The 10,416-nt window shown below is 41.5% G+C and overlaps 1 protein-coding gene across 1 annotated transcript; it reads left to right on the plus strand.

The window, feature by feature from the left end:
- Positions 1 to 1,908: 1,908 nt before the first annotated feature.
- On the plus strand, positions 1,909 to 8,830 carry LOC123965454 (cubilin-like). Its single transcript, XM_046041973.1, has 8 exons — positions 1,909 to 2,083; positions 2,491 to 2,700; positions 3,091 to 3,231; positions 5,324 to 5,508; positions 6,234 to 6,405; positions 7,142 to 7,345; positions 8,251 to 8,400; positions 8,521 to 8,830. Exons 1-8 carry the CDS (start codon positions 1,909 to 1,911, stop codon positions 8,688 to 8,690), a joined length of 1,407 nt encoding a protein of 468 aa, XP_045897929.1. The 3' UTR covers positions 8,691 to 8,830.
- The last annotated feature ends 1,586 nt before the right edge of the window (positions 8,831 to 10,416 follow it).

Raw genomic sequence — 10,416 nt, forward strand, 5'->3', positions numbered from 1 at the left:
CGCCATGACACGGAAGTTGTCGTAACTTCAGTGTACATGCTCACATCTGGACCAAACTGTACATGTAGGATGAGAGTCCCGCCCTGAACACATGTACATGCTGACATTCACAGACAGTCATAGCGCCACCTGCTGGCAACAGGAAGTGACTTTTAACGAAGCAGCCCCCGCCGCACGTTTTACCTACGTGCACGAATTTTCTGTGGTACGTGTATCTTGTCCAGACGCACAAAAAAGTCTCTTGGAGCTATAGCCTAAACCCAACAGGAAGTCGGCCATTTTGAATTTTACGTCAAATTTTGGATGATTTACACACTCCGTACTTTAACGAACTCCTAGGGATTTAGTCCGACCGACTTCAAATTTCTGTTGTGCCTTCTAAAGGCATTGAAGATGAAAAGTTGTGCTATTTGCGAGTTTTCGTCAATGGGTGTGTCCGTGGCGTGGCATCAAAGATCAACTCTTCGCCATGACACAGGAAGTTGTTGTAACTTCAGTGTACAAGCTCACATCTGAACCAAACTTTACGTGCTTGATAACTGTCCTATCCCGAAGACAGCTACACGCCAATACCGATTTATATTCATAGCAGCAAGTGCTATGTAGCTCCACATAGGGGACACAGGAAGTGACATATAGCACCTTTATGCGGCGTCGGAACCGCGTAGCAAATTCACAGCCGCACCGGCAGAGCTCCAGAATGTGCAACTCGGCCGGCTCACACCCGGACGCACTACAAGTGCGAGGGCCCGCCCAACGCTGCTTGCAGCTTTAATCTGAATTGTCACCTGGCATCTGAATTTTGTGCCTCCCTGGTGCAGAAAATGTCTCCAGAATGCAGGAAATTTAATGTTTCATGCTCAAAATCTTCCCTCCCTATCGAATATTTCTTCAATAAATAATTTTTTTCCTAAATAGTAAGCCTATTAAAATATGTTCTTGTCTCGTTGTCATGGCCCCAATCTTGTGCAATGTTATGTCTCACAGGCTAAGTGTTTCATCACACCCCTAATCTAAGCTCTTAAATGGAAGGATGGTGTATTTATTGTTGGGGGGTGTTCGACCAATTTAGGTGGGCCACCTGGACCAAAAATGCCAGGGCCGAATTTTGTGTCGCAGTCCAGCCCTGGATTGCAGTCACAGTCGGAGGCCGATATATTCTGGTGGCCCAACATACGCAAGCTACTAACAGCCGGCATTATTGTTTGTTTTATTCAGAGGGTGGGCCACCTATATCTCTTATATTTTTATAAGGTTGTTTTTGGGAGTGGTACAATTGTAAGTGAATGTGTTTGAAGTGCCTAGAACATTTGCCTGCCATATTACTGTTTAGCTTTGCCATTGAGGTCAATAGAGTGGAACTTCAACTGCTGCATTTATTTTCTTATGTGATGTTTGCCTGAAACAGGTAATTGGGCGGTGAAATATTTTTATTTCTTTGCCAGTATTGATTCTGGGGCTTAATTGGGCTTAATAAATGTTTTGTTTTTAAACTTAGTTTCAATAGGATTTATTTGATTAAGGTACACTGTGTAGAAGAGTTCAAGGGTGCATTGTGAGTCAGACCATCCACACCAGTAGCCAGGTTTTATTCTTGTACCAATAGACACACACACTCGACACATATCAGACACACATTACAGTTAGTATTCATATTGAGTGTAAGTAACCGAACCTGGACGCTGTTCATGAGACCTGTAGGGCAGAACAGTGTTACATTCACTTTACCTGTCTTTGTCCAGTGTGTTGTCCTTCTTTTTACCTTAGTGTCTTATTCTATATTTGTTTTGTTAAATATTTATTTGAACCAGAGTCTAATTACTTGTATGTGTACACATAGCTAACCAGTTAAGCTGATTGATACCAAAGAGAGGTTTTCAGGTATTCATTCTTGTTTTTCTCAGCTGTATGTACGACTACTTGGAGCTGCGTGATGGCTCCACTTCCAATGCTGGCTTCATTTCCCAGCTCTGTGGCAACACCCGACCATCTACCCAACATTCAACAGGTTCCTCCATGCTGCTCAGGTTTCGTACCGACAGCAGTGTCACACACAAAGGCTTCAAGGCAAAGTACTCCATAGGTAGGTAAATCACACACAATGTGAAGAGGGTTTTCCAAATCGAGGTCTTGGTTTTTGGATAAGGATTCAGATCAAATTATGATATACTGTCGTATGGACTGGCGACCTGTCCAGGGTGTACCCCACCTTTCGCCCATTGTCAGCTGGGATTGTCTCCAGCTTCCCACGACCCTGTTTGCAGGATAAGCAGTTGACGATGGATGTAGTATAAAGCATATCCTACATAAGTATACAAACACACTTTGAGCCACTTTCTGTATTTGTTGTGTTTGGAAATATGTCACTTGAAATTCTTAGGTGTGAGCTGCCACCGTTTCTGGTTGAGAGACTGTCACTGATGGTGTCAGGAAACTGCAAGTCCTACATAGAGGGTCGTTTTTTCATTTTGTCTCTTCAATTCCTCACAGCAACATGTGGAGGTACCTACATAGGTCAGCGGGGTATGATCCACAGCCCTGGCTTCCCAGGAAACAACTATCCCGACAGCTCCATCTGTGAGTGGTACCTGGAGGGGCCCACCGGGCACTACCTCACTCTCAGCTATGGGAACTTCAGCCTGCAGGCCGCTCCAGGATGCTCTGCTGACTATGTGGAGGTTAGAGAGTACAATGCCTCAGGTGAGAAGACAAAAGGATGGGTTCAGCTACTTTTCTTGTGTCTTAACCAACATAACCAGTATACAATGCATTAAATACCATTTTAGAAATTCAGTGTGATTGTGTTGGACCTTAGTTTTAAAGTGGCTTCACACATTTCCCATTTCAGATGTAAATGTTACAATGTGTGCAAAACATGTAGTGCTTATCCCAAAGCTGTATGATTCCTTGTATGCACACAGCAGAACAAGTTCCTGGTTAGGTTTGAATCTGTGTGTGTGTTGACAGCTTCCTCATGTAAGTGCAGTTGGTGCATTGGCTGTATGTGGAGAATAAACACGATCAACTTGGATGCAAGTCAGTCATAGACTTAATATTTGATCACCTTCATGTGCGGTTCTGTGTGTGTAGGGCGCCTACTGGGCCGAAACTGCGGCAGCAACCTCCCAGCTTCCATGGACACGTCCGACAGTTTTGCTTATGTCAGGTTTGTCAGTGATGCTAGCGGAAGCGCAGCTGGCTTCAGTCTGTCTTTTGAAGCCAGTGTTGAAGGTATGATCATTTTCCTAAGATTATAAAAATCAGGATCACAAACTGCATTATATTTACATGATATTTACACATGGGTAAACATGCGAATGTGAGTATTGTCACCAGAGACAGTGGTAACAGAAGCTAGCCGCTAAAAGTCCTGACGACTTTTAGTGGCTAGCTGCTGTTCCACTAGCTTCTTAAATTCATTCCAGTCTCTCACTTAGGCCTTTGTCCATTGGTGTTGGTGAAAAATGAAACATGTGGGGTGTATTATAAATATTGTGTTATAAATTAACATTAACTACAGCACTTGATATAAGATTTGAAGCCTTCATGATTTCAACTGTTGAACAATGATTCATTTGTTCAAAAACTAACGCTCCAATCAAGATAAACTTATCCATGATACCCACACAAGCTCTTGTTTAATGTTATAAAAGGTGTCAGTCCTCCATTTACATAGCTCTCCTCTCGACCCAAACTGGACCTTGTGGATACCCAAAACTGGACCTTAATAAAAACAGCCAGATCCAGGAAGGACACCAACACTACTGGTGATGAGGAGAAGAAGAGTAAACGCAACAACATTGCAACATTGTGATTCCCTGCGTGTCTGGAGTGTCAGGGAAACTTTCAACAAACACCACATCCCTGTGTTTTTTAATCCCAGAAACATGCTAAGACCTAAAGACCACACATCCAAACACAAGAAATGCAGTCTAGTGTATGCTGTCCAATGCAGTAAGGAATGCACTGACCTGTATATTGGGTAAACTTAACAATCTGTGCACAGACGTATGGCTCAACACAGAAGGGCCCACTCCTCAGGTCAAGACTTTACCTACATCTGAAGGACAATGAACACTATTTCAGTGACATCAAGGTGCATATTCTGGACAGGGTGGACAGATGGTTGAATGGTGAGTGAAAAAGGCCATTTACACCAGAAGAGAGAAACAGTCTCTCAACAGGGGAGGAGGGCTAAGACACCACTTATCCCCCACCTACAATGCTGTCTCTTCCCAAGAGACTGAACAAACGCTCACATTTGGCCTCATTTGACAATGCCAATGATGGCTGTTCAGACTTGGCTTCGGGTGTCTCCAGTAACCACAAAGACTGTCGTTACAACAGCCAGGAGCACTAACGAACCAGTAGTATCTATCACTTTGATAACAACCCCGAAGGTGAAACATCTTCATATATCTTCAACCAAGTCTAGTGGCCAAAAATATTATATCCATCTCTTGAGACAAATGGAGTTGAACTGCACTGCATCCTGTTGAACAATGGTACAGGGATGGATGTTTAGTCCTTTGCAGTATTACAAATGTCAATTTGAATTTGGCTTTTCTTACTTCTGGAACACTTGACATTATTTCTATTTATTTATGTACAGTTACCACTTTACTAGACCATTTTAATCTTGTATTAACATGCATCTGGATCTTAACCTAAAACACATGCAAGTTAATGTTGGTGTAAATGCACACAGAATGCATTGCAGTCAGTATGCAGCTGGATCATCCAGACCATACCTGGAGGGGAAAGCTGCAGCTACTACTTCATCTGCAAAGGAAACTCTCAAACCAACCAATGCCTATTAACCCAGGCAGTCTTGCTTTGTCAACATGTAGATTCTTTGAGAATCACTATTTTTATATTCAGTGTATGCATTGACTGTAATTCATTTCACACTGACTGCTGTTGAATTTCTCTCTGCTGGCACAATTACACTTACTGTAAACCCTTTTTGTGTATTTTTATCCAGTAAAAATACTAAACTTGTGCTGGTTGCAGCTCGACCACTGTAATGAGTGCTCTATTTCATGGTCAACAAAATACCTTCAGATTTTCCTTGTTGGAAACACAAAATAAGCAAATGTAATATCTTGAAACTATAACATCATACATATCATTTGTAAGTCAGCTAAATATGTAAGACTATTGCATTACTATTGTAACTACATGTTCAGCATCGAACATTAAATGGCCCCACATTTCCATAAATGTTTACTCTATTTTAATTTAGGCTCACAGAGATGGAAATTGATTCACAAATCTCATGCTGGATGTCTCTTTGTTGTACTTTCCCCTCCTCCTATTGCAGCCTGTGGAGGAGAGCTGAATGCCCCCTCCGGAACTATCTCCTCTCCCAATTACCCCAACTTGTACCCACACAGCCGGGTGTGTCGCTGGGAGCTGGTGGTGTCACTAGGCCGCCGAGTCACACTCACAATCGATGACCTACGGCTGGAAGATTCTGGTGCTTTCTGTGCTTTTGACTTTGTTGATGTGAGTCCCTTCTGCCAACATTTCCTGATGGTTCATCACTTTACGTTTTCCACTTTAGCTTGCTCCTTATTTACGTTCACATATTAAACCAAGATGTAGTTGGTCACCGCAAAATATGATTTCAATTAGTACTTTTTTTTTTTTTCATGGTTTTCACACCACAAATGGACTCTTTTCACCTCAAATGTAGTTGGATGGTGGCAGAAGAATCACCGGCAGACATCTCAAAACCTGGACAAAGAATCTGAAAAAACCCAAACTACCAGTGTGTTAGACACTACTCTGTGTTTTTGTTTTTGTTATTTGAGCATTCCAATGACCTCTTAAGGCATAACTAGGAATTAATAATTCACCTAACAATACTTTGAGGCAGGAAACACATTTTGGTTGATTATCATTGAGGGCAGAAATGTAAGTTAAACCTCCAGCTGTTTAAAGGGGTCAGAAAAGTGTTCAAAGTGTGAACGATACAAGGACTAAATCTCCCTGATGAACTACAAAAATTTTATGGAATTAATAATTAAAACTATTGGATTTCTTGGTGTCTTACTTCATTGTGACTGTAGTCACTGTTTAACTCATCACTACATCTTAAGGTTATGTACAAATCTCTTTGTGTAAGCCCACAGAACGTATTACAGTTACACAGTTATAACTCCAATAGAAATGCCTTGCAACAGACCCAGTGCCCGTGTGTCTCCATGATCTACATTTGTGACTTCTAGGTTCTGAACGGGTTGGCAGCTGATGCCCCTTACCTGCAGCGATTCTGTGGTACAGTACCAGCAGGCACCCAGGTGAGCTCCTCTGGCAACACCATGGCCATTGTGTTCCACACTGACGCCTCTGTGTCCAGTGGTGGCTTCATGGTTTCTTACTCCTCTGAGGAGCCTGCAGGTAACATGCTCGCTTGGACTTCTACTTACAGTGCAACATATTTAAGATAATCCAAAAGCTTTACAGTGCTGCTTATAATACACCCTGGATAACCGTCTCACCCTCTACACGACAAGCTGTGGCAGGTGGGATTTATTTTCTCCATTTATCTGAACTTATTGCTGCTGCAATGCCTGAATCTCATTTCTGGGGATCAGTTAAGGTGAATCTTATCTTGTCTTGTCCCTATCCATGTGGTAAATGCTTAAACACGTGTAAGGCAGAACATTGCAGGTACAGATTTTACAGGATTATTGCCAGACATTCTGAACAAAAAAAACCCTACCTCTAATGATCACCTTGGATTCTTTTGGAAGAGTCATACTAATAATAAATCCTAGTGTGGGTCCAAGGAAATCCCAGTCCAAGACCATTAGGTTCTGAAACAGTTTTTATTAGACATCAATATGCCAGTCACCAGAGGTTAGACAAGTGACATTTTTAAAGTCTTTGGGATTTCATCCATTAAAGCCTCCTCACTGTCTCACCATCTGTTAAGCTGACCCAGAGTAACCAGCAAGGGTGGTGGCTCTGCTTCATTGTTTAAAGGTAAATACTCTCACCATGACTTTGGCCCATGAAGCCACATGAAGCCCCTTGCTCTCAAATGAAGAGAAAATCCCAGCATCAGAGAGGTGTTTCTAATACTACCTCTAACTCATTGTCACAGTCACAATTTCGTGCTGCCTTTTGTTAGAGTGTGGCGGTGTCCTTAACAACCCAGCCGGTGGGAACTTCACTTCCCCTGGGTACCTGGTGTCCAACTACAGCAACAACCTCAACTGTGAGTGGCTGATCCAGAACCCACAGCACATCAATTCCTCTATTGTGGTGCTGATAGAAGACCTATGCCTGGAGAACCACCAGACTTGCGAGTCAGACTACCTCCAATTCCGCTTAAGTGAGTCCCACACATAGAGCATTGGCTATAGGATGCACTGATGGAAGTTGCTGACAATTACATTTTAGACCTGTGGTTTCTGAATCATAGACTAGAATGAGTAGAGCAGTATGCTGCAGTGTCTGCAGTGTTACCCAACGCATCCAGAAAAGGTGGTTGGAAGTTGAAAGTGGATTTTATGACTCGCCACCCTCTCTCATTTCCCCCTCAAATCTAAGCTTGAGATACCAAGTTACCAGCTGAGACACTTCTTCACTTCAATATTTTAAGTTGTACATTATTAATGACATTTTCTGACCAATGAATTAAGTCTTCTTCAAGACATTCCATTAACATCAGAAGCCATACAGATAATATAGTCCCAAACAGCTCTTTTGCTTGTAATGTCTGTTTCCTGTCTGTTTTTACTTATGCCCAATATCAAATTGCCTTTGTGGACTAATAAAGTTGTATTCAATTGAACTGAATTGAATGACTGATCTGGTGGAAAATGTGTATTGAGTTTGAATTTATATGTTGGCTTCTGTTAGCATGTAGTTAGTATTTATTTGAAATAATATATTGTTATGGTGCAACATTACAGAAATAAAACTCTTTCCTTGCTTGTAGGGAATATGAAAGGGGTGGCTTTGAAAGGGGAATTGGAATTTTGGCGTTTTCACCATCATCCATGCATTTGTGCAATGTGTGCAAGATCTAAATTACGTGGGCATGATCCTGACTGTCTGTCCTGTGATAGACTGGCAACATGTCCAGGGCCTGCCAGATCTCTGCATATTACTATAGGTGTGCTGGGACAGGCTCAGCCTACCAAGACTCTGCATGGGAAAGCAGGCCTAGGAAAGTTATGGATGGATGGATTATATCCTGTCTCTATGCGTTAACCTTTCTACCCCCTCCCTCAGGTGACTCATACGGGGAGCTGTTGGCCAAGTATTGTGGTCAGACCATCCCCAGCATTCCTATTGTAGTCTTTACCCCAGACCTCTGGGTCCATTTCCAGACGGACGCCTCTCAGGGAGACCTGGGCTTCAAGGCCAAGTACTTGTTCTCTGGTAAGACCGATAATGACAGCTTCATGTGCCATAAAATATACTTAAATTCGAGATTAGTATTTATCTAGCAGTCGTAATGTTACCATCACATTCCTGATATGGATCATTCTTTCTTTGCAGAGTGCGGAGGCTGGCAGACAGGTGAGGGAGGGGTGTTATCCAGTCCTAATTACCCCAACATCTACCCCAGCCCCAGTCGCTGTGCTTGGCTGCTAGAGGCTCCAGTGGGCCACACTATTACGGTGAGTCAGCACCATAACCTGGAGCATGGAGCGGCATATTGTCTGTAACCATCATTTATTAGTTTGCTTTTATCATGACACTGTTTCTTCTGTATGAGTCGTATTTAGATGTTCTTACCCTGAGGGACCTACCACCATTACATAACACCTGAGCTCAACTAGCTCAATCTGTAGACACAGTGACAAGAATTGGGGCATAACATAAAAAAATAAAATAAATAAAAAGTCAATGATAGATATGGTTGCATACTTTTGTTGTTGAAGCTGTTGGTTCCTGTTGAGGTTTGGAGCGTACAATGAATGTTATTATCACAGATAACGGTTGAGCCAAAATAAAGAGCTGATTTTTATTCTTCTACCTATACGAGATTTATTATAAACTTCTGTTTTATTTTCATCAAGAGAAAATTACTGTCCTGTTATGTCAAAAACGAAAGGTTATTAAACTTGGCTGGACCCACCGTTTAATACAGCACTCAAAAACACATGAATTTGCTCTTTTGTAGCTAAACTAGTTTTCTCCCTTCCAGTACAACATAACATAATTTTAAATAAACAAAGTAGCTAACTAGCATTTGAACACTTCATCACCAAGGGAAGGATTCTGGATTTCATGTCCTCTGTAATAGTCTTATTCACAGGTATACTGTGGGTTGCACACTAATTAGCAAAAGGTAGCTGCTTCTCAGTTAAAGGATCAAACTTTAGCTCTAGTTTAGTTTTCAGTTGCTATAGTTGTAAACTATAATTTTTTTTTTTTTACTAAAGGTAAAGAGGAGGCCTGTTAGAGTGACTAATTAGATATGAGCCAGACTTTACTTAAGAATGAGGGACATATTCTCTATAAATTATAGAAAGACTAAATTGAAGTTATTTGGACGCTGTTAACCCTTGTAGTTTTGTGTTTTTTGCTACATACGAATTGTCCTTATTTTGTAAGTGTAACTACAGATTAATTATTTAGTTTAGATTACAATATTCTTTTAATAGAAATATCCCATTCTTTTTATTCATCCATGCTGGAGTGTGAGTGTTGCTCCATGCTAGCTAAGAAGGAATTAAGAGGGAACTCTGTGTCATTATGTACCAGCCAACAATGGACATTTCTGTAATGCAGTCAACAAATAAAATGCATTCCTATAAAATATAGATTGAAGAAGCAAGTAGGCCTACATTGCAAAATTGAATGAAATCCTGTGGTCATAATAACTGTTCAATATCATTTCAGAATATTTGGGGACAGAATCATTCCGAAGGTTTAGTAAAAGTTGATAATAAACCTGTTTTAGCAATTAATTGCAAAAATAAAATTAAAGCTGCAAGCAGCGTTGGGCGGGCCCTCGCACTTGTAAGCGCGTCCGCGTGTGAGCCAGCCGAGTTGCATATTCTCGAGCTCTGCCGGTGCGGCTGTGAATTTGCTACGCGGTTATGACGCCGCATGAAGGTGTTATATGTCACTTCCTGTGTACCCTATGTGGAGCTACATAGCACTTGCCGCTATGAATATAAATCGGTATTGGCGTGTAGATGTCTGCGGGGTGGGAGAGTTATCAAGCACGTAAAGTTTGTTTCAGATGTGAGCATGTACACTGAACAATAATGTACCCAAACAATAAAATAAATTCCTTTTATATTTCCCTGCCTTGTTGTTTATGTGTACATACAGAGGAAGAATGTGAGAACAGCACACATTTCATCGTTACTGTGTGTTAGAGCATGGGAGAACAGTGGATACTTTTAATACAGCCCACACCCCTAATACTGTGTAACTATA

This window comes from Micropterus dolomieu, unplaced genomic scaffold (genome assembly GCF_021292245.1).
Source record: "Micropterus dolomieu isolate WLL.071019.BEF.003 ecotype Adirondacks unplaced genomic scaffold, ASM2129224v1 contig_9742, whole genome shotgun sequence".
Lineage (NCBI taxonomy): Eukaryota > Metazoa > Chordata > Actinopteri > Centrarchiformes > Centrarchidae > Micropterus > Micropterus dolomieu.